Raw genomic sequence first — 24604 nt, forward strand, 5'->3', positions numbered from 1 at the left:
CGGCCACCTTTGGTTTTTTTCTTGTTTTTTTTTCTTTTTAAGTGTTTTCTTAATGGTTCTCATCGTTTTGAAAACTTTTTTATTGAATTTATTTTCTTTTCTATTTGTTTCTGTTTTTATGTCATTTCCCTTGATTTTCTAATTACATTTTACATGTACATGTGAAAAATTATTTTTATACATGTTAAACATTTTAAAAACACATAATTAACTTTTTCAATAAATATTATTGATTTCTACATTTTTTGTATACATGTTTAACATTTTTTGTGCATGGATGGTTAACATTTTTTTACATATATGTGTTGATGGCTATTGTTTTCATACGCACTGTACATTGTTTTATACAGTAGGAACATGTTGTAATACATGTTTAATATTTTTACATTGTTAACATTTTTTTGACAGTTTATGTTTGATGACTATTTCTTTACATACACATTGTACATTTATTTATATATAAAGAACATTTTTATACAAGTTTAACATTTTTTTACAAGATCAACATTTTTATAAAATTATTTCTTTGATCTTCAATTTTTAAAATACACATTCTACATTCTTCATATACATCCGGAACATTTTTCATAGACGTTTAATATTTTTCAGAAAAAAACTTGCTTATTACTTTTGTCATACAAATTGTACATGTTTTATATATACTAATAATGCTTTTAATATATTTTTAAAATATATGTTTATCTTGATATATACTTAACAGGAAAACCAAAAAATATAGGCGTATGTGCCAACTTGATTTGATCTCGCGCTGCCAGCCGACAGCTCCAGCCACTGCAACATATGTGTGTTTGTTGAAAAAAATGAGCAGTGCAGGTTTTATAAACTCTTTGCGACCCGCCTGTCCCATGAACACAATGTTGCATGGGCGAGCCTTCGTTCCACCTCGCATTAAGTGATATATAATCACACCCAAAATCTCCATGGCACAAGAAACTAAAGTTGTTGTGCATGAGGGAGCACCTTATTCTTCAGCCAACCTATGGCCGTAAGCCAACCCAATATCATTTTATTGCATTATTACAACCTTGGATGTCAATATGAGACATGAATATGATCATTTTCTTACCCTCTCCCTTTTGCGTCGGCTATAATTTAGTGCATGTTTTCATTAAGTATTGTGAATATATTACTGCTTTAGGATCTAATTGATTGATTAATTCAGCGGGGAGACGATCTTCTAACACAACCAGGTAGAGAGCTTCTCATTAAATCAGTGGTGCAGGCTCTGCCAACTTACATCATGGGGGATTTCCAAGCTCCCATTTTCAGTGTGAGATGACCTTACCAGGATCGGAGGAACTTTTATTGGGGGTCCCCACAAGGTAAAAGGAAAGTACACTGGAAGAGTTGGGACAAACTTATGCAGCCTAAAGACAAGGGAGGAGTGGGCTTCCACGACTTTCGGCTTTTTGATCAAGCTTTGTTGGCAAGGGAAGCATGGAGGCTAATTGTTAAACCTGAGAGTTTATGTTCTCAAGTCCTTAAAGCTAGATATTATCCAAAATTTTGGTGGAAATGCATCATCATCATGGCAGGCCATAAGTTATGGTTTGGATTTGTTGAAGAAAGGATTAGTATGGAGAGTGCGCAACGGTAAAAACATTAGAGTTTGGAGGGACAATTGGTTACCCAGACCACATTCATACAAGCCTATCTCACTGCAAGGAAATTGTCTTATTCGTTTCATGGAAGGTTTGTGAACTCAAATGGATCATGGAATTATGACCTACTGCACAGATTCTTCGTCCCTGCAGATATCACTGAAATTCTGAAGATCCACACACCCCCACGTCTGGAGGATGTGCTCACATGGGGACCGAGTAGACATGGTAAATTCTCCGTCAAGAGTGCATGTGATGTGGCCTTTGATGAAGGCCATCGGGACAACGCTTCGTCTTCAAGCTCGCGACCGTCTTGTGCACGTTCATGCTAGAAATCCACATGGGCATGCAGGGTAGCCCCCGCGGTAAAGAATTTTGCATGGCGCCTTGTGACAAATTCGTTACCAACCTAGCAAAGGAAAATAGAATTGGCCTTGAGGTGACAAGTTTATGCCCAGTTTGTGCTATGGAAGTTGAAGGCAATTGTCATCCTTTCATGATGTGCCCACTTTCTCGCGATTTATATAGGGCATTGTCCAGGTGTGGAGCCTCCCGAATCAGAATGAGATTCTGAATACCGTACGAGAGTGGTTGTTCCAGGTTCTTTAACCACTAGATGATGTTCAAAGTTGCATGTTGTCGATGACATTCTGGACAGTTTGGTACATTTGAAATGAGCTAGTCCATAACAAGTCGGCTCCTCCTATAGATGTGTCATGTCAATTTCTTCAGAGCTATCTTGATTCACTGATAGGTATTAAACTGCACACCAATGATGATCCATGCAAAGGGAAATCCGTCATCACTTATGCAAAGCCAAGAATGCCCAGTAATGTGTCGAGGGAGGAAACTCATATTGGCTGGAGCCCACCAGTGCATGGCTGGGTTAAATTAAATTCTGATGGTTCTTTTGTTGTAGTAGGCGATGCTAGAGAAGGGACGATCTTGAGGGATGAAGCAGGCTCTGTCATTTTCGTGGCATGTAGGAAGTTGTACTTGTGCCGGGACGCCCTTGAGGCGGAGTTATGTGCATGCATGGAAGGACTCTCTGTACCTATACAGAGAAGTGAGTTGTCGATCATCATGGAGTTGGATTCTTCGGTTGCGGTTTCAATGGTCCAGAGGAAATAGGTGGGCAGACCAGTTTATGCATCGATAGTAAAGGAAATAAAGTTCCTTCGAGGACTTAGGTTATATTGTATTACTCATGTACCTCGTACCCAGAATCTAGCTAGTGATTGTTTGGCTAGTTTTGCTAGACTAAAGAATAGGACCATGACATGGCTAGGGTCAGGTCCTCCAGAAGTTTTGGAGATTGCAAACAGTGATTGTATGAACATTATTATTGAGTATTACAAGTTTGATTCCCGCAATTTTTTTTGAAGTATTGTGAATATATTACCTCTGAGGATCTAACTGGTTGATTGAAGTCCGGGATTCAGAAATCCTATATCTACGTACTGGTTTTACAAAAAATATTACGTATTGCGTGCGGTGGGATAGCCACATAGAGCAAAATATGGAAATAACCATCGAACCGATGCGTAAGTTTTTTGTAAACCTATTGTGTAAGAATAGCATCACTCTCTGGTATTTCAGCAATTCAAGGAAAATAAAGATGAAAACAACATCCTAAAACCTAGTGGAAGCAAGCATCAAATGAAATATGTTGAGGATCGCTATCAGGTCATCAATGCAGCTTTACACAAAACGCAATCTCAATCACCATAGTAGAGACCATTTCGGTGTTCAAAGAGAAATGAGCTCAGTAGAATAGATGATCAACACACATGGAGTTTCTAGCCAATTCACATGCATTGGGAGTAGAAGTAAAATCCAAGGAAAGTAAAATTATTTAAAAATAATAATCTAAATTTTTATCGATAAATATTGATGAGTGTTACACCTGCGTGCAAAATTATGATGGAATGGCATTCGTTGATGTCTGGGTAAGAAAATAAAACAAAAGCAATGCTCCCAAAAGACTCTTTTCAAAAGCATTTTAGAATACTGATCTTTTTCCCTCACATATCCACAAATGTGATTCTATCACGAAAAATTACATGCAGATAGAGAACTAAGCAAGTTTCATTGTGCACTAAAATATATATACTTCAAACCTTAATTTAATTATTTTTTAAAGAACTTTCACTATGCATTAAAAAATGTTGATGCAATGCAAATCTTTTTGAGAACTTTCACTGTGCATTAAGAACTTTCATTGTTCTCGCAACTTTTATCAACGGTTTGTACCATTCAAAAAAAGTACATTCCGTTCAAACAAATAATCATGACATTTTTCGAAAATGTTTATCCAATGTAAAAAAAGTGTTAGCATAATTTTAAAAGTGTTTCATACTATTCAAAAAATGTTTGCAACATTTAAAGAAATGTTAACGCATTTCAAAAATATGTTCATGGTATTTCAAAAATTGTTTAATAATGCATAAAAATGTTTTGTATAAATCAAATGTTCAACTTGTTTACATGTGTGCATGAAACATTATTTTTATACATGATACACATTTTAAAAACACATATTTAACTATTAAAAAAAATATTTTTGATATCCACATTTTGGGTATACATCAACAACATGTTTTCATACATATTTAGCATTTTTTAAACATGATTAAAATTTTCAACATATATGTGTTTGATGGCTAATTTTTTTTAATATGCTCTGTACATTGTTTTATACATCAAGAACATTTTTAATACATGTTTAATATCTTTCAAATACAATGTTAATCATCTATTCGTTTTTTGTTTCCTTGGTTTTCTAATTACAATTTACATGTATGCATGAAAATTATTAAATACATTGTTAACATTTTTTTGAAAATTTATGTTTGATGACTACCTTTTAACACACACATAGTACATTTTACGTATATATCATGAATTGTATTATACAAGTTTAACAGTTTTTAAGTATAAGATTAACATTTTTTACATGATCAACTTTTTTATAAAGTTTTGTTGTTGATGTTCATCTTTTTACATACACATTCTAAATTTTCCATATACATCTGTAACATTTTTATACACGTTTCACATTTTTTAAATAGATGATTAATATTTTTCAAATATTATATTTTTTATTAATGTATTTTTCCATTCAAATTGTACATGTTCTGTATATATCAAGAATAATTTTAATACATTTTTAACATTTTGAAAATATATGATTATCATTTTTTGATAGATGATCATTCTTTTATAGAACTATCAAAACAATGAAAGATTTATCTTGATATATACATATAGGCACACGTGCCAGCATGGTTTGATCCCACGCCGCGGCGGTCAAAAGCGACATCTCCAGCCACTCTGACATATTTGTGTTTGTTGAAAAGAAAACGAGCAGTTCAGGTTTTATAAACTCTTCGTGGCCCGCCTGTCCCATGAACACAATGCTACGCGGGCGAGTGTTCGTTCCTCCTTGTGTTAAGCGATATATGGCCACACTCCAAATCTCCATGGCACTAGCAAACCCAGTAACATTTTATTGTATCTTACAACCTTGGATGACGATATGAGACATGAATATGATAATTTCCTTACCCTCTCCTTTTTTGCTTCAGCTATAATATTTAGTGCACGTTTTCATTAAGTATTGTGAATATATTACGTCTGCAGGATCTAACTGATTGTCCGGGATTCAGAAATTCTATTGCTACATACTGGTTTTGCAAAAAAAAAAATGTATTGCATGCGGTGGGATAACCACATAGAGCAAAATGTGAAAATAACCATTGAACCGATGTGTAAGCTTTTTGTAAACCTATTGTGTAAGAATAGCACCATTCTCTAGTGTTTGAACCATTCAGGGAAAATAAAGATGAAAACAAAACCCTAAAACCTAGCGAAAGCGAGCATCAGATGAATTATGTTGAGGATCACTATCAGGTCATCAATGAAGCTTTACACAAAACGTCGCTCAATCACCATAGTAGAGACCATTTCGGCGTTCAAAGAGAAATGAGTTCGGTAGAAGAAGATGACCGGCACATATGGAGTTTCTAAATCACGAAAAATTACATGCAGATAGAGAACCAAGCAAAGTTTCTTGCAAAAAAAAAATCAGTTTTTTTAAATGTTTTTTTTATTTTACTGTTCATACGATGTGCATATGAGTTCAGGATTAGAAACACATTCCATGATCGACTCTCTTGAACTACTAAACAGGCAACAAAACTTGGTGGAAGATCCCGCATGTATGTACAAAACAGAGGATGCAAACACAGAGCGCGATTTGAACTCCACTATCCTATTAATACCATCTCCACTTTTTGTATATACACACACGGAACAGCGACAGTACAGTAAGCGGAAGATGCACAAGGCGGTACATGTACGTGCTGTCGACGAGCGGTAAAGCCTGACCGTGACCGAAGCTAAGCAGACCACCAACGTCAAAAAAATATCTCTCTCTCACAGTCACACAGACAGACGCGGTCACGGCCAGGATACTTTCTACTGTACTCCAAGCGAAACAATCCTATCTGCGGGCCCACCACGGATGGCGCCCACCCGTCCACGTCGGTCACGCGGCGATGACCACCTCGACGGCCGCGGCGTCGGCGCTCCCGGGCCGCCCGCCGCTGCGCCCGGCGGCGGCCGCGCCGCTGAGCACCGAGTCCCGGCAGGTGGGGCAGGAGTCGTGCGAGACGAGCCAGGTGTCGACGCAGCGGACGTGGAACTCGTGGCCGCAGCGCGGCAGCACGCGCACCTTCTCGCCGTCCTCGAACTCGCCGAGGCAGATGGCGCAGACGTCGTCCGCCGGCGCGGCGCCGCCCCCGCCCGCGGCCGCGCACGCGCCGTACACCTCGATGGGGAGGCTCCTGAGCGTGCGCTTCTTGAGCCCGCCCCGCCCGCCCGCCGACGCCGCCGACGCCGCGCCGTCCAGCTCCCCGCCGCCCGACGCCTCCAGCGACGCGCGCCGCGCCCACCGGATGACGTACCGCGCGAGGGAGTTGAGGCCGAGCGCGAAGAGCAGGGCGAAGAGCAGCGCGGCGAGGATGATGACCATGTTGGTGTCGAAGCTGGCGTCGCCGCCGCCGCCGCTGCTGAGCGCGCGCTGCGCGCCGTTCTCGGCGCTCGACGGCGCCTGCGAGCCCGTCTGGCCCATGTACCAGCTCATGGACCGGGTGTGCGCGCCCATCGCCTCCCTTGCCGCGGCAATTATGCGCCGGAGGTATGGGCACCAGTCGCTGGCTTGTAGAAGGACGTGGACGTAGGAGCGGCTGCTATAATGTGGCCGCGGGCCTGGGCGCGCTGCACGCACTTTATATACCAGCTCGCACCCGTTACGGTTCGGAAAAGCTGAGGCTCAGATGAGTGAGTGCGAGCTAGAGCGAGCGAAGGACCGCTTTCTTGTCTGGATTTCGATCGGATAGATATCGCTGGGGGCGATGGAAAATCAAGCCGTGGTGATGGGCCGGGAAAGAGAATGGCCAGGGGACTTTATATAAAGATCTGGACGACGAGGAGGAGCGGCTGCCTGATCGCCGGCTGTTGGACCAGGGGGCAGGGAAGGGAGGGGGTTGGGTTGCGGGTCACACTGTGTCTGTGCGGTGGGTCCTCCAAAATGATCGCGCACGCCTTGGCCGGAGAAATATCTGGCCAGCTTTGCCGGTGCCACGCACACGCACTTGTTGGTTGTACGGTTGTGCTGCCTCGGTTGGTGCAAAACTACAAATGGGATGGCCACGCGCGTGCGCGCTGATGCAAACCTGCCTTCTTTTGTGTTGGACGATAGTAGAATAGAGTAGCCAGCAGATGGAAGGCGGGGCTGGGCTCCATGGATTTTGTTGGATCTCACACACGGCTAAAGGGGAAGCAGGGCACGTTGCCGTGGCACGGAGGTGCGTAGGGTTGCTTTTGCAGGTTCTAGTGAAAATGAATATATTGGACTCTTCTTTAAAACTCAGCACAAAATAAAACCGATATGAAACAATTCAAAAACTGGCCCTTTTGCATAGCGGTCTAGGCTAGGGTATGGTGTCGTGTTGTCTAGCATGACTGCTCCGGGCTAAAGGTGTCACGGTATCTACGATGGCGTCCTAGTGCCCGGTGTCATGAAAAAGAGTCATTTTGTAAAATATTTTTACATCCGGTTTATGTTGTGCTCAAGTTTCTAAAAAGAGTAAATATGTCCACTTTCACGTGGAGTTTCTTTCTCTTTGATTTATTAGGTTGATGCTAACCAATATCACATTTACTTAGTTCACTTTCTCTTGTACTACTATATACCACTTTTTTGTTAGACAGAGAGAGAAAAGATGAATAGCTCAATAATTCAAAATGGTGTCCGAGATCATCTGCACCCGGTGAACAGTTAAAATAGCAGAAAAATTCCATTTTTTTGTCATCCAAGATGCTCAAATGATTGATGTCCTTCCAGAATTTCGGGGTGTCTACACATTGGAGGATCTCATGATAAAAAAAAGACAAAATTGGTTTCAAACTGTGTTTATTTTAATGTTTCTCAAACACCCCGGATTTATACTTTTGCCGCGAGCTCCTCGAATGTAACGCTCTCGATGCGGCTATATCTCCCACGTGTCGAAGCACGACTTAGAGGCATAACCGCATTGAAAGCAATGTCGCAAGTGAGGTAATCTTCACACAACCCATGTAAATAAGTAAAGGGGAAAGATACATAGTTGGCTTACAATCGCCACTTCACACAATACATGAATAAAGCATTACATCAACCAGATACAATCAAGATCCGACTATGGAACCAAAATAAAAGAAGACTACCCCAAATGCTACACAGATCTCCGATCGACCCCAACTGGGCTCCACTACTGATCAACTAAAACGAAACAACACAAAGGATAAGATCTTCATCGAGCTCTTCCTTGAGCTTGGTTGCGTCACCTGCATGGTTCAACGCCACCTGCAAGCTGGTTTTGAAAGTATCTGTGAGTCACGGGAACTCAACAATCTCGCACCCTCGCGATCAAGACTATTTAAGCTTATAGGTAGGGAAAAGATATGAGGTGGAGCTGCAGCAAGCGACTAGCATATTTGGTGGCTAACATATTCGCAAAAGAGAGCGAGAAGAGAAGGCAAAAGCACGATCGAGAAACTATGATCAATAAGTGATCCTAGAACAACCTACGTCAAGCATAACTCCAACACCGTGTTCACTTCCCGGACTCCGTCGAGAAGAGACCATCACGGTTACACACGCGGTTGATGTATTTTAAATAAGATCAACTTCAGGTTTTCTACAACCGGACATTAACAAATTCCCATCTACCCATAACCGCGGGCACGACTTTCGAAAGTTCAAATCCCTGCAGGGGTGTCCCAACTTAGCCCATCACAAGCTCTCACGATCAACGAATGATATTCCTTCTAGCGGGAAGACCCGATCAGACTCGGAATCCCGGTTACAAGACATTTCGACAATGGTAAAACAAGACCAGCAAAGCCACCTGAATGTGCCGACAAATCCCGATAGGAACTGCACATATCTCTTTCTCAGGGCACACCGGATTGTCCAAGGTTCCGGTAGGCCAGCCCAGAGTTGCCCCTGGTGGCCACCGGCAGCTGACAGGTTGGACCAACACTCAGAGGAGCACTGGCCCGGGGGTTTAATAAAGATGACCCTTGGGCTCCGGAAACCCAAGGGAAAAGAAAAGGCTAGGTGGTGAATGGTAAAACCAATGTTGGGCCATGCTGGAGGAGTTTTATTCAAGACGAACTATCGAGGGGTTCCCATTATAACCCAACTGTGTAAGGAACGCAAAATCCGGGAACATAACACCGATATGACGGAAACTAGGGCGGCAAGAGTGGAACAAAACACCAGGCATAAGGCCGAGCTTTCCACCTTTTACCAAGTATATAGATGCATTAATTAAATAAGAGATATTGTGATATCCCAACAAAATATCCATGTTCCAAACATGGAACAAGCTCCAATCTTCACCTGCAACTAACAACGCTATAAGAGGGGCTGAGCAAAGCGGTAACATAGCCAAACAACGGTTTGCTAGGACAAGGTGGGTTAGAGGCTTGGTTTAACAACATGGGAGGCATGATAAACAAGTGGTAGGTATCGCAGCATAGGCATAGCAAAAGGGCGAGCAACTAGCAAGCAAAGATAGAAGTGATTTCGAGGGTATGGTCATCTTGCCTGAAATCCTGCAAGGAAGAAGAACGAGTCCATGAAGAAGACAAACGGACGTAGTCGAACGGGTCCTCACAAACGCGACATAATCAGAACCAACCCGAAGAAGCAACACCGGAAAGAAGCACACAACATAGTAAACAACCAACACACGAACATGGTATGATATGCGGGATGCGGTATATGATGCATATGCATGATTTGCAAAGGAATGATTGAACCTGGCCTCAACTTGGAAATCCGAGAGTGCCACTAGAAAGGTGAGTTGATTTCGGTCGAAATCGATATAAAGATCACCGGAATCGGATGCACGGTTTGAAAATGATAAGCAAAACAAATATGGCACCGGTATGCGATAATCAGCAAGTGACCATCTAAATGCATAAAAATAAATATGCTACAACACTCAAACATGACAACAAAATACATGATAGGGATCTACTCAAGATGCTTGACAAAAGATGAACACTGAGCTACGGCTAATTCACTCATTAACAGGTTCAAACAAGCATGGCAAAAGGGAAAATGATAACAGGTTTCAGACTTAGTGAAATTAACACAAGTCTGGAATTTATCATCAGGAAGCACACTTTAGAGCATGAAAACTACATGCTACAGGAACTTAACATGGCAAAGCAAGGCATGGCATGAAGCTACTCAAAGCACTTAACAAAAGTCCCTTAGTGACCTTGAGCAAAAAGGGATCAAAAAATACAATTGCAAGCATGTGAACATGGCAAAAACATAAACATATCTCAGACTTAGTGAAAAAACTGAAGCATGCAAATCAGTTAACGAGTAGGCATGTTTACGAGCTCGATGCACTCACTACAAAGCATGGCATGACAAACTAAGCATACAACCATGAAGAAGACATGGCATAGAATCTAGACATGGCAAGAACAACATCATAGCATGCACGGATCAATAGCAACATCCTCGACAAAATCGCTAAACATGTCAACAATCTGCCAGGAACATTTTATAGCAAAAGTAGAGCTCGATTGACTCAAGCTAGGGTGCTTCATAAATGCAAACAAAGACATGGATGGATAGAGCACCACAATGTTAACAAAACATCCTTACTGATCATCCTCAAAAGAGGCACGGATCACTAGGAAACAACATGAACATATGGCATAAAAACAAAAACAGGACAAGGACTTACTGAAATTCTAAGTCCCTGAAATCAGCATTACCGATTACGCTACTTTGCAAGCTTGTGCTAGTCACCACAAAGGTCACAAAAATACATGGCAAGCACCTCTGTAAAGATGGCATGGCATATCACAAAACACATGTAGAGCTCAGGATCATAGCATGCACACATTAATCATGGCAAAAATGATAAAAAGCTATTTGATGAAACAGACCTGACAAATTCATCACATAGCCCTCTTCCAATAGCATTTAGGGCATCAAGATGAGCTCAAATGAAAATTATGCAATGAGATGAAATGATGTACCCGTCGAGACGAACATTTCGGTATGCTACACGCCCAAAGCGGAGCTACGATGGCAGAGTTATGACATGATGAAAAGAGGCACATAAAACTGGAATCTGGGGACTTAGAGAAATATAACCTCGCGAAAAAATACACCGGGCCGGAGGGAGTGGGCCGGCGTGGACGGAGCTGGGCCGCGGCGAGGACGATTAGGCCGGCCCACGCGGGCGCGGTCAACGGAGGGAGCGGATCGGGTCTCTCTTGATCCATATGGAGGGCGGCGGCGGCCTGAGGGAGCTCGGCTCCGGCGGCTGTCGCCGGTGACGCAGTCGGGCCCGGCGAGGAGGGCGGATCCGGCGAGCTCCATGCCGGATCTGGATGGGGCCGGAGGAAGGGAGGCGACGGCGAGGGAAGGCGGCGTCGGGACGGCGCAAGGCGGCACCGGCGATGGTGGCCCGCGGCGGCGAGGGCGCACGGCGGCGGGGAAAGCCGGTGGCGAGGCAGGCATGAACGCCGGCGAGCAGAGAGCAGGCGGCGGCGGAGCTTCGTCGGCGGAGGCGAGCGGCGCGCGGGACGGCCGACCGGGCCGGGAGGGCCGCGGCTGGGCCCAACGGGCCTGGCAGGTGGCGCGGCGAAGTGGGGAAGGACCGTGGCGACGTGTCGCGCTGCTGTTGGCCCGGAGCGGTGGCGCGACTAATGTGGCGGCCCCTGATTCGTCGGGGTGATGTGGCGGCGGGGTGGACATGTCCGGCCAGCGCGGGGAGGAGTGTCCGGCGGCGCGGGGAGGAGTTTTTAGGGTTTCATCTGCGCGAATTTCGGAGGGGATCACATATATATAGGTAGAGGAAGCTAGGAGAGTCCAAATGAGGTGCGGTTTGTGGCCACGCGATCGTGATCGAACGACCGAGATGATGGAGGGGGTTTAGCTGGGCTTTGGGCCACTTTGGAGAGGTGTTGGGCTGCAACACACACGAGGCCTTTTCGGTCCCTCGGTTAACCGTTGGAGTATCAAGCGAAGTCCAAATGGCACAAAACTTGACAGGCGGTCTACCGGTAGTAAACCAAGGCTGCATGACAAGTCTCGGTCCAATCCAGAAATGTTTAACACCCGCACATGAAAAGAGGTAGAAAGGGACACCGGGTGACATAGGAGCGCCGGATTGCAAAACGGACAACGGGGAAAATGCTCGAATGCATGAGACGAACATGTATGCAAATGAAATGCACATGATGACATGATATGCAATGCATGACACGCAAGCAATGACAAGACAACCACAGCGAATAACTGAAGGACACCTGGCACAATGGTCTCGGGGCGTTACAACACTCCACCACTACGAGAGGATATCGTCCCGAGATCTAGAATGGCACCGGAGGGAAAAACGGAAGAGAAAGAGAAGAGGTAAAACTAAGTTGCTTCTTTGACAAACAAGTGAAACCAAAGAACCTTGAAAAGGTTGAACAAATTGAAAGAAAGAATACAACAAAGAAGAACAAAGTTGAAAGCACTCCGGTAGGGAAAAGTAACAAGGAAGAACAAATTCGGACAGCACTCCGGTAGAAAAGAGATGCTAGGCTTGATAAGGTGAAAAGAACTCGAGCAAAAAGGGCACAACACTCCGGTTAAATGGATAAGCACGAAAAGAACACGATCCAAGATGATGAGAGAAAAGAGCAACATCACAATGGCTCCGGAAAAAAAGAATAGAAGATAGATAATTGAAATAAAAGAATGGAGAAGAAAATGCCATCTTATGCCACAAAAGATCTTGAGAAGGCATCCTTAGGAGACGGGTCGAGCGTAGTTGTTGGAACACCAACAACGAAAAGAATACGCCTGATATGGTCTTATAGAATACATCTCAAATTATGAGTTGACAACCTGCCACTCACGGGAAAAAGAATTGGATTGGTATGAACAAGGAGACGAGAAAGTAGTTCATCGGGAGGATAAAGAAGAACTTGGGTCCTTTATAAGCACCATAAATAGCAACAATCCTTAGGGAAAGCTTTAGGTGAAATATAACCCAAGGTAACTCCAATGACGAGATTGATGGATTTAAAATACCTCATTCTTAACAACATGTGAATCATGGAACATGAACTCAAATTATCAAGAATGGCATAATACCACCTCCAAAAATATGGTAGAAAGAATTGCACTCCGGACTGTACGAAGAAGAATACTTGAGCTCCTTAGAAAAGAATGTTGATGAACACTTCGAGAAGGAAATTAAATCCTTGATGAACCATCATGTAGAACCTTCATGAAGAACTCCGGTAAACAAAAGGTGTCGGAGTAATGGGCCACGGGTAGGCTAACCCAGGCCCAGAACCTTTCAAGACATTGAGGCAGACTGCGCCCCTTGAGACCCCAGGACGAAGAGCCGCCTTCTGAGAGTCGGCGGCGAGGCGGCCGACTGCCCACTCGCGGCCGAGTGGCAGGGACGACTTCAGGATAAGCCGACTCCTGAGTGGCGACTTCCAGAGAAGCCGGCCTTGGGGAGTCGGCCCGCGACGCCAACAACCCCCATGCCCTCATAAAGAGGGACGGGACGGGGAGTGGCCATAGTAAGGTCCACTCCCACCCCTTTTCCAAGGGCAGGCGTGGCTACAGTACGCCATACCCGCAGAGATCTCCGCGCTAGCCTTGCCTTGCCTTGCCTTCTCCTACCTCCAGGAAACAGCTCGAGGAGCAACCGTGTAAACGATTTGCCATAGTGATCATGCAGAGACCCCGCAGAGCAGCAGTAGGGGTATTATCTCCCCGGAGAGCCCCGAAGCTGGGTAAGATTCGCCGGCATGCATGCCTTCGCTTTATCCCGTTTCCAGACACCGGCGACGTTCTACTCGCCCCCACCATGATAAGCCATCCTTTGGCATATGTCGCACCCAACCCCCGACATTTGGCGCCCACCATGGGGCTTGGTGCACCGTCGTCCGGAGACCTGCTCTAGACGGGAACCCTTTTCCTCCCTAGCGAGCGCAGCCAGCCCGGCACGCCAGACGGGGTTTGCGCTGACGCGCTGCACGGCGCTGAGATCGCCTGCGCAACCAGCTGCCTTGCCGATCTTGTCAGCGAGGTTCGCCTCTCCGACGAACTTGCATCCAACGCATGCACGGGCGGCCCCGAGAGCCTCCTCGCGGGCCTCCTCGACCAACTCCATGTCGCCGGCGAGCCTGCCGTGGACTTGGAGTCTGTAGGATCCACCGACCCGATGCTGGTCGACTCCGACACCGCGTCCCTCGACGCGTTCCCTACCAACGTGGTGGTCTACGACGAGCCTCTTCCTCGCGCGGAGAGCGATGAAAGCACCATCACCGAGGTGCTCGTCATCGGTCATGACGAGCCTCCCGACGGAGGAGCGCATGACCCACTTGGCGCGACACTGCAAGACCTGACTGCGCCCATTCCGGAAGACGCTGACGCGGAGACGTTGGAGGCACGCCGCCTTCAGCTCGTCAAAGGCGCGAAGAAGCTGGCTAGCATGAGACGCTTGTCAGAAGCCTACCAGCGTGAGATGGATCGCGCAGTGGGTGGCTTGCCAGCCCCAGCTGGGCCCAGCCGTCTTGGCGCGGTCCAGCAGCGCGGTGTGGCCATCGCCAACCTGTTCGGGGCAAATCGCCCTGTGTACGCCACGCCTGCAGAGAACATTTGAGCCGCCCAGGCGGCGGCGGACGAGCTGGACAACTTCGAGGGTGAAGAGCACCGCCTGATGACGGAGCGAGTCCAGCGGCTCCTCGAGGCGGCTGCCGCGCAGAACGAGGCCGGCTGCCGCACGGAGGCGCCGCAGCGACAAAATGACAACCCGCCTCCACGCCGAGATCAAGGCACGACGTCTCGGACGCCGACTGGTGGCGCCCGAGGAAGGAAAGACAAGGATCCGGCTGTCAGCCACAGTCAGACTCACATTACCATAGAGCACGACCAAGATGGCCGCTCGAGAGCAGTGGAACGACGGGACGACTGTCCGCCTCCTCCTCCTCGCAAGGAAAGGCGAGTCTCCCCGCTGCCTGTGGACCATCCGACTCTCGGCAACCGCCTTGGCCGCCGAGAGGGAGTCGGAGAAAATGACGCCCGCCACCGGATCGACCGACTTCACCGATTCCTGGCGCTGAAAGAAGAAGACGAGTTGGGTCCGCCTTGTTTCGGGCCCCGCATTCGAGACGAGCCCTTTCCTAAAGGGTTCACGCTCCCAAGAGACACGCCCAAGTACACCGGCTCCGTGAAGCTGGAGGACTGGCTGGTTGACTACTCCACGGCCGTCAACATAGCAAACGGCAACAAGCGTGTCGCCGTAAAATACGTTCCGCTCATGCTCCAGGGCACGGCCCGGACATGGCTGAACAGCCTGAAGCCCCGCAGCATCAACAGCTGGGTCGACTTCACCGATGCATTCGTCCGCAACTTCACAAGCACGTACAAGCGTCCTCCCAAGCCTCGTCAGCTTTCCTTGTGCATGCAAGGCCCCAACGAGTCGACTTGCGACTACCTCACGCGTTGGGCTGAGCTTCGGAACTCCTGCGAGGGCGTGCACGAGGTGCAGGCTATCGAGTACTTCACCGCCAGGTGCAGAGAAGGCACCCTCCTCAAGCACAAGCTCCTCTGCGACGAGCCAGAAACCCTCGACGAGCTGCTGATCATAGCGGACAAGTATGCCACGGCTGACTCCTCCATGAAGGCAGAGATTCAAGTTAGCGCGACTGGCAAAGTGGCCCCTCAGGCTCCTAGAACTCCGGCAGGAGACGCCAGTCGGCGGCAACAGCAGAATGACCACAAGCGCAAGGCCTCGCAGTCGGCAGGTGGCGACAGTTGAAGACCAGCAGCCGGATGGGCAGCCTCCACCCAGGCGGCAGAAAGGTGGCAAGCCCAACTGGTTGCCGGCTTTCTCATACGAGCAGACTCTGGATGGTCCTTGCAAGTTCCATAGCGGTGCGAAGCCTTCAAATCACACCACCCGGAAGTGCCACTGGCTCACCAGGATCGCCAAAGGAGACGGCCTCCTACCTCCCCCGCCTGTTGGGCAGCAGCCTCCGCCTCCGCCCCAGCAGCCGGCTGTCAGGCCAGTCGGCGCAGTACAAGACAAGTACCCTGAAGAGCATGGAGCCTACGTGATATTTACCAGCGTGGCTGATGATCGACGCAGCAGGTGGCTGGAGCGACAAGAGGTGAATGCAGTAGCATCAGAGACACCAGAGTTCATGCACTGGTCCGAGAAGCCTATCAGCTGAAGCAGAGCTGATCACCCAGAGGTGATGCCGAGTCCGGGCTCTTATGCCTTGGTCTTGGATGCCACCTTTGCCACGGATAGACGAGCTGCTCGTTTCTCGCGAGTTCTGATAGACGGAGGCAATAGCATCAACATCCTGTACAAGGACACCATGGAGAAGTTAGAAATCAAGCAAAGACAGCTTCAGAACAGCCGGACCGTGTTCCACGACATTGTTCCTGGTCTTTCTTGCTCACCAATCGGCAAGATCCTGATGGACGTCCTCTTTGGAGACAAATATCACTTCTGCCGAGAGTCAGTTTGGTTTGAGGTGGTGGATCTCGAGAGCCCATACCATGCATTACTTGGCCGACCCGCCCTGGCCAAGTTCATGGCAGTCCCCCACTACGCCTACCTCAAAATGAAGATGCCCAGTTCCAAGGGGATTCTGACCGTAGCCGGTGACTACCGGAAGTCGTCTGCCTGTGCGGCTGAGAGTAGTCGGCTGGCCGAGTCCCGGTGATCGCGGCCGAGAAGCGGCTCCTTGACCGGGTTGTGGCGATGGCCGGCAAGTAGCTAGAGGTGTCGTCTAACCCAAAGGAGTCGGAGGCTGAGGGTTCGTTCAAGCCGGCCAAAGAGACAAAGAAGATACCCTTGGATCCGGAGCACCCAGAGAGGTACGATGTCGTAGGCGCAAACCTCGACAACAAATAGGAAGGCGAGCTCGTCGATTTCCTCCATGAGAATCGGGACATCTTCGCATGGTCCCCCAAATACATGCCAGGTGTACCGACGGAATTCGCCGAGCACAAGTTACATGTCCGATCTGATGCAAAGCCGGTCAGGCAGCCCTTGCGCCGCCTATCAGAAGAAAAGAGAAGAGTTGTCGGAGAAGAGATAGCCCGACTCCTAGCAGCCGACTTCATTATGGAAGTATTCTTTCCAGAGTGGCTAGCCAACCCGGTCCTGGTACTGAAGAAGAACAAGCAGTGGCGAATGTGTATTGACTACACAAGCCTCAACAAGGCTTGCCCCAAAGACCCGTTTGCTTTACCAAGAATTGATTAGGTGATAGACTCCACAGCCGGATGCGGGCTGTTGAGCTTTTTGGATGCATATTCAGGATATCACCAGATCAAGCTGAACCCGACTGACAGACTGAAGACCGCCTTCATCACGCCGTTTGGAGCTTTCTGCTACCTCACCATGACGTTCGGCTTGAGGAATGCCGACGCCACCTTTCAGCGTTGCATGCAGAAGTGCCTCCTCAACAAACTCGGCAGAAACGCCCACGTCTACATGGACGATGTGGTGGTGAAGACGGAGAAGCGTGGAACACTGCTGGAAGACCTCAAGGAGACCTTTGAGAACCTGCGCCGATTCCAGATCAAGCTCAACCCTGAGAAGTGCGTCTTCAGAGTACCAGCCGGCCAACTCCTTGGCTTCCTGGTCTCTGAACGCGGCATAGAGTGCAACCCTATAAAGATCAAGGCCATTGAGAGGATGGAGGTACCCAGCTGACTGCTGGACGTGCAAAAGTTCACCGGCTGCTTGGCATCCATCGACCGATTCATCAGTCGGCTGGGAGAGAAAGCTCTCCCCTTATACCAGCTCATGAAGAAGACCACTTTTTTCGAGTGGAACCACAAGGCGGATGAAGCTTTTCTCCAGTTGAAGAAGATGCTGACTACTCCACCCGTTCTGGTGGCTCCGACTCCTAAGGAGCCTATGCTCCTGTACATCACCGCCACCAGCCGGGTAGTCAGCACAGTCATTGTAGTGGAACGTAAGGAGGAAGGCAAGGCACTACCTGTCCAGAGATAGGTATATTACCTGAGCGAAGTGCTGTCGACCTCCAAGCAGAACTACCCCCACTACCAGAAGATGTGCTATGGCATGCACTTTGCCTCCAAGAAATTGAAGCCTTACTTTCAAGAGCATCCAATCACTATGGTCTGCACGGCCCCACTTGCCAAGATCATCGGAAGCCGAGATGCTTCTAGCTGAGTGGCCAAATGGGCCATAGAGCTGGCTCCCTACACCATCCACTACCAGCCCCACACCGCCATCAAGTCACAAGCACTAGCCGACTTCCTCGTCGACTGGGCCGAGACCCAGTACCTACCTCCAGCGCCCGACTCCACCCATTGGCGGATGCATTTCGACGGCTCCAAGATGCGCACCGGCTTGGGAGCCGGCATTGTCCTCACTTCTCCTAAAGGCGACAAGCTCAAATACGCACTACAAATCCACTTTGCCGCCTCCAACAACGTCGCCGAGTACGAGGCGCTCATTCACGGGCTCCGGCTTGCCAAAGAACTTGGCATTCGCCGGATCCTGTGTTATGGCGACTCGGACTTAGTGGTCCAGCAGTCGTCTGGCGACTGGGACGCCAAAGATCCAAACATGGCGAGTTACCGTTTCCTTGTGCAGCAACTCAGTGGATATTTCGAGGGGTGCGAGTTCCTCCATGTGCCAAGAAACGACAACGACCAAGTAGACGCATTAGCACGAATCGGCTCTACCCGCCAAGCAATACCATCCGGCGTCGCCCTTCAACGCCTCCTCAAGCCGTCTGTCAAGCCTTCACCAAAATCAGACTGCATCTTTGTGCCGGCTCCTCCCGAAGAAGTCGGATCCGACTCCAGAGCCCCAGCAGATGGTACGGGGATTTTGGCAGATGGCTCCAAAGCCGCCACAGTCGAGGCCGGCCCAGGGACTGCAGAACCTGGCTCGGGGACTGCGGCGGCCGGCCTGAAGACTCCAGAACTCGGCCCAAGGGCTGCGCCAGTCGGCCCAGGGACTTCATTAATCCAGCAAGCGGTTGTTGACTCCAGCCCGCCACCTCCCAGCCCAGCCGCCCTTGTCCAAGTCGCAGTTCTGGCAGTCGAAGAAATAGCAACACCCTCATGGGCCCAGCCCATCCTCAAATTCCTGGTGAGCAAAGAGCTGCTGACTGATGAGACCTTACCTCGGCAAGTACAACACCGGGCGGCAACCTACACCATAGTCAACAGAGAGCTAGTCAGGCGCAGCGTCACTGGTATCTACCAACGTTGCGTAGAGCTAGAGCAAGGCCAAGAAATTCTCAAAGACATCCATCAAGGCGAGTGCGGCCACCATGCGACTTCAAGAGCACTCATCGCCAAAGCTTTCCGACACGATTTCTTTTGGCCAACGGCCTTAGAAGAGGCCAAGGAATTGGTCCAAAAATGCAAAGGGTGCCAGAAGTTTCGCTCCGAGCCGCATCAGCCGGCTTCTGCACTCAAGACCATCCCCATTGCCTGGCCTTTCGCAGTTTGGGGTCTAGACATGGTGGGACCATTCAAGACGGCACGAGGTGGCTTAACTCACTTACTTGTCGTGGTGGACAAGTTCACCAAGTGGATAGAAGCGAAGCCAATCAAGAAACTGAATGGTCCGACTACCGTGACTTTCATCTCCGACATCACAATTCGGTACAGCATACCACACAGCATCATCACCGACAACGGCACGAATTTTGCCAAAGGCGCCTTGGCCCGTTTCTATGCGACACAGGGCATCCGACTGGACCTAGCGTCTGTCGCCCATCCACAGTCAAACGGCCAGGTGGAGCGAGCAAACGGCCTCATCCTGTCTGGCATCAAGCCCCGACTGGTCGAGCCTCTGGAGCGCTTGGCTGGCTGCTGGCTCGACGAGTTGCCAGTCGTCCTCTGGAGTCTGCGCACGACTCCAAACAAGTCAACCGGCTTCACGCTTTTCTTCCTCGTCTACGGTGCTGAAGCCGTCATCCCAACGGACATAGAGTTCGATTCCCCGTGAGTCGCCATGTACACCAAGGAAGAAGCAGAAGAAGCATGACAAGACGGCGTCGACCTACTGGAAGAGGGCCGGCTGTTGGCACTCAGCCGGTCCAGCATCTACCAGCAGAGCCTGCGTAGATACTACAACAGGAAGGTCAGGCCGAGATCTTTCCAGGAGGGCGACCTCGTGCTCCGACTAATCTAGCGAACAGCCGGCCAGCACAAGTTGTCGGCGCCTTGGGAAGGCCCCTTCATCATCAGCAAAGTACTGGGCAACGACTCCTACTGCCTGACCGACGCTCAGAAGCCCTGAGCACGCAAGAGGGACGACTCCGGCAAATAGACAGAGCGGCCATGGAATGCAAATCTCCTCCGAAAATTTTACAGTTAGACGCATTATGTATCATGCTACCTTTTGTATTAAAAGTACCAAGACTTCGGCCCCCCGAGAAGAGCTCAGGGACTGCCCTCTTTTATCTATATGATAAGAAATATGCCTTCGAGTATATTACTCTTTGTTATGCCGCTTGGCACCGGGTTCGACTAGTCGGCCCGGGGACTTGCCGTCCTGCACTATGAAACGCTTCCTGCAGCCGTACAAGTAGTGTGTGGCGTCTAAGCCGTCTCTTGCCAGAAGCTGCATCTCGCAGAGCGACTGACTGGTGGGCAGGAGTAAGGAAGAATGGGCGTCCACATGAAAAATGGCTAAGGACTCAAAGCACAAACATAGCTTAAGGCCGGCTTCCAGCCTTTTTTCGCAAACCGACTCTTGAATAGTCGGCTTGCCGCCTTCTATCCAACTTGTTAAACAACTCTAAAACGGCTAAGTACTTGCCTTCCCAAAGTGACCAAGAATTTGATCCAGCAGCAGTCCGCAGAGCGGCTGTCCGACTGACAAAGACGACAACTGAGGGAAGACCACAAAGGAAAAAGCCAAAAGAACAATGAGCAAGAAAAGATAGAAGTCGGATGAATATTTACATAACAAAGGCCCTTGGCCGAATCTTCGAGCAGAATTTCAAAATACACCCCGTGGGTGGAATTGTGCAAATTAACAAGTTCTTCAAAGACTATTAGGACAGGTAAAACAAAGACAAGGTGGCAGCCTAGGGGGCGGCAGACGGGTTTGGAGGATTGGAGGAGACGGCGGTGTTGGATGTTGGGGCGGCCGGCTGGGCGGTCTCGGCTTGATAACCTCCCGCGGCAGTCGGCTCGGGCGGGCACAGCTCGTTGCTGGAGGCGCGGTCGAGCTAAGGCTGGCCGTCCGCTCCGTCTTCCGGTGCCTCCGGCTCGCTCCCGTCCTCCTCCTCGTCTTCCTCCTCGATGCTGGAGCCGATCACCTCTGCCGAGTCCTCGCTGTAGTCGGGGTTCAGCCCAAACCACTCCGGCGGTACCTTCCCGCTGTCTTCAACCCGCTCAGGAACAAAGATGCTGGTGTCGGTGTACTCGGCGATCGCCACCGCACGCTTGACAAGGGCGTCTTCCGCGGCTGCCAGCTCCGGTTGGGCCTCTGACCGGAGTGTGGCCAGTCGGTCTAGGTCCAGGCCCGGATACCATGCCTTGACGAATTCCAAGGCTCGGCGCGCTCTGGCCCGGGCCGAGGAACCTTTCCAGGCCTCAAGACGGCCAGCCGCGACCTCCAGCCAGTCGGCAATCCGATTGGGGGTGCGCGGAGCCTGCACGTCTGGCCATAGGGCGGCGATCGCTTGGGTGCCGACACGTTGAAGCCGACACAGCATCTGGTGGGCCAGCTGCAGGCGAGCCCTAATGCTCAGAATATGCTCGTCAAGGGTCCGAAGGGCATCAGCGGCGATCTCCGCGCCATCCGCCCTCTGCTCCTCGCGGTCGGCCTCGATAGCTTGAATGGCGGCCTGCGACTGGCCGGGGAAGAAGTCTGCCAAGACAGAAAGAACGAAGAACAAGTCAAAAAAACCAGGAGTCGGCTCGACCTATAGTCAACGGCTCGAAGAAGGAAAGCAAAGAAGCTCACCGTCGACGACGTCCTCGATCTCATGGAAGCCGGAGGCCAGCATTGCCTCCTTGTCGGTCCAGGAGGAGCGCTCGCTCGCAAACTCGCCCAGGAGGGCGGCCTCCGCCTCTTTCGCCTCCTTCTGCGTCTTCGTAAGCAGCTCCTTCTGCTCTGCCAATTGTGCGGCCAGCAGATCGCGCTCTGCGGCGAGCTTGCTGCACTCCTCCCCCTTGGCGCGCAACACGGAGTTGGCTTCGCTCAGCTGCTGTTGAAGAGTGGCGTTGTCCTCTGAAGAGAAAGAAGAAAGAAGGCGTTAAGTCATCAACGAAGAAGGTCGCCGGGGAGATCCGGCCCGACTGCTCAGCAATCGGCCCGAATCTCGGGGACTAGCCCGCGGGTGCGCCAGCGCACCCCCGCAAAGAAGAAAAAGGACTCACTCCGGCTCTCCGACAATTCGGCGGTCCGCTTGCCCAGCTCTTCAACGTTGCGGTTGAAGGCGGTGACACGGAGGTTGTGATAGTCCTGCAACAAGTATTTCAGAACAAAGGTTAGTACCTGGAACTCACCAATTGGAGTTCCGGGCCGCCTGCTCAGCAGCCGGCCCAAAACTCGGGGACTACACCCAGTGGGTGCGCTGGCGCGCCCCCACAGAGAGGAACAAGAAAACAGGGACAAACGAGAAAGCATACCCGGATGGCTGCCCGCGACGCCAGGTGCGCCTTGGTGCAGTTTTGGATGGCATCGCTCTCAGCTTGCAGCTTCGTCTGGACATCCAGAAGCGCCTGGTTCAGCGGGCCCGTGCCGCCTCCTTGCACCCACCCAATGGGCGCGGCGCTCGTCGCTTCGGTGTCTGGAATCGTCGAGTTGGCGGTGCCGGTCTCCAAGGGGCGTGGCGCCGAAGTCGCCTTCTCAAGATAGCGGCGCATTGGCGAGCCGACTTGAAGGAGTAGCCTTGCCACGGCCTCGTCTTCAGTCGGCGGCAAGGGCGGATCCGCTGGCTGTTTGCCTTGCACGCTCCTAGACGGCGCCGGGGGCGGCTGTGGCGGCGCGACCGCGTCCGGCATGGGGGTGTCACCGCCGCCTCTCTCCATGACCGGGAACTCGCCGCCGGCTTCCCCCGACTGCTCTGTGAACCCCGGGGGCGGTGGCGCAGAGTTCAGAGGGGTGACGAACACCGCCGACCGCCGGGGCGCGACTTCCTTAGCCGGCCGCTTTGCCGCAGTAGCGGTCTCGACCGCCTCCAGCTTCTTCAGGGCGGAGGCCTCCGCCTTCTCGGCCTCCGCTTTCTCCCGGCGGGCGGCCTCGTCCTCCTCGCGCTTCTCCTGTGCGTTCCGCTCCGTCGCCTCCCGAAGGTCGGCGGCGGGGTCAATCCGCCGAGTGGTGGCAGACGTCTCCACCGACCCCATAACGGAGGCGGCGGCAACCCTCTCAAGAGTGAGGGGAGCCCTGAGGCGAGAAAAGCATATGAAAAACTCAGACAAGATCAACAAAGAGAAAATAAAGATAAGGGACGGAGGCGCTTACACAGAGACCAGCAGCGGCTTCTTCACTTCCTTGCGGAAGCGGTTGACTTTCGCGACCGCCTCTTCCCGCTTGGTCATGACGGCCGCTCCCTTGAACTTCTTCGACCGTCCACCAAGCGTACTCGGCCCGGCCCGGCGCTTCTTCGCACCGCCTTGAGCGTCCAAGCCGGCGGAGGAACTCGCGCTTGGCTGGCCGGCCTTTGGCTGGCTACGCGGGGTGACTTCTCCCTCGGCCTCGTCGTCAGGCCAGTCGGCGAAAGTGGCCGAAGGCCTGGAGCCGCCTGCTTCTCCTCCTCCTCCCTCGGCGCCGGTTTCCATGGCCGCCGCCCCCAAGTCAGGATCGTTGACGTCGCTCTCCGCCCGATCGGGGACAAACTGACGAGCCGGCCCCGCGGTGCCGCCGAAGGAGGGACGAGAGGGTTCTGATTCAAAACAAAAACGGTCAGACTTGACAAGTCGGACTCGGCAACCAAAGAAACAGAAGAAGAAGGAAGACAACTTACAATAGGCGGGGGGTTGGCGCGCGAATACGGCTCCTTGCCGAACCGCCAGTCCACCGAGAGACCGCAGTTCGCGATGTAGTTCACCGTGTTCGCCACCTCCGCATGAGGCATGTCCTTGGAGCACATCCGACTTGGGTCCCGATGACCGCTCATCTGGCAGATCAGGTGAGGTCAGCCTTGGAGTGGGAGGACTCGGCCTGCCACAAAGGCGGCCCCGGTCAAGCACTCCGACTGCGTCAGCACTCGGAGTCATGCGACGGCAGTGGCACCAGCGGGAGACAGCGTCTTGGTTCGGGGTGACCAGCTGGGGAGCCTTCCAGCCGGCGCGCCGGCTTCGTAAGCCGGCAGGTTAACCCAGTCGCCTTCTGGGGCGACGTTCTTCACATAAAAAT

The 24604-nt window shown here is 50.4% G+C and overlaps 1 protein-coding gene across 1 annotated transcript; it reads right to left on the minus strand.

The window, feature by feature from the left end:
- Positions 1–5877: 5877 nt before the first annotated feature.
- LOC119269422 (RING-H2 finger protein ATL74-like) lies at positions 5878–7058 on the minus strand. The gene has a single exon (XM_037551250.1). The coding sequence runs from the start codon at positions 6787–6789 to the stop codon at positions 6172–6174; it is 618 nt and encodes a 205-aa protein (XP_037407147.1). The 5' UTR covers positions 6790–7058; the 3' UTR covers positions 5878–6171.
- Between the last annotated feature and the right edge of the window lie 17546 nt (positions 7059–24604).

The sequence above is a fragment of the Triticum dicoccoides genome, chromosome 3A (genome assembly GCF_002162155.2).
Source record: "Triticum dicoccoides isolate Atlit2015 ecotype Zavitan chromosome 3A, WEW_v2.0, whole genome shotgun sequence".
Lineage (NCBI taxonomy): Eukaryota > Viridiplantae > Streptophyta > Magnoliopsida > Poales > Poaceae > Triticum > Triticum dicoccoides.

Excerpts from the sequence above, each read along its gene's own strand:
- LOC119269422 (XM_037551250.1), bottom strand. The coding sequence starts at position 6,789 with ATGGGCGCGCACACCCGGTCCATGAGCTGGTACATGGGCCAGACGGGC.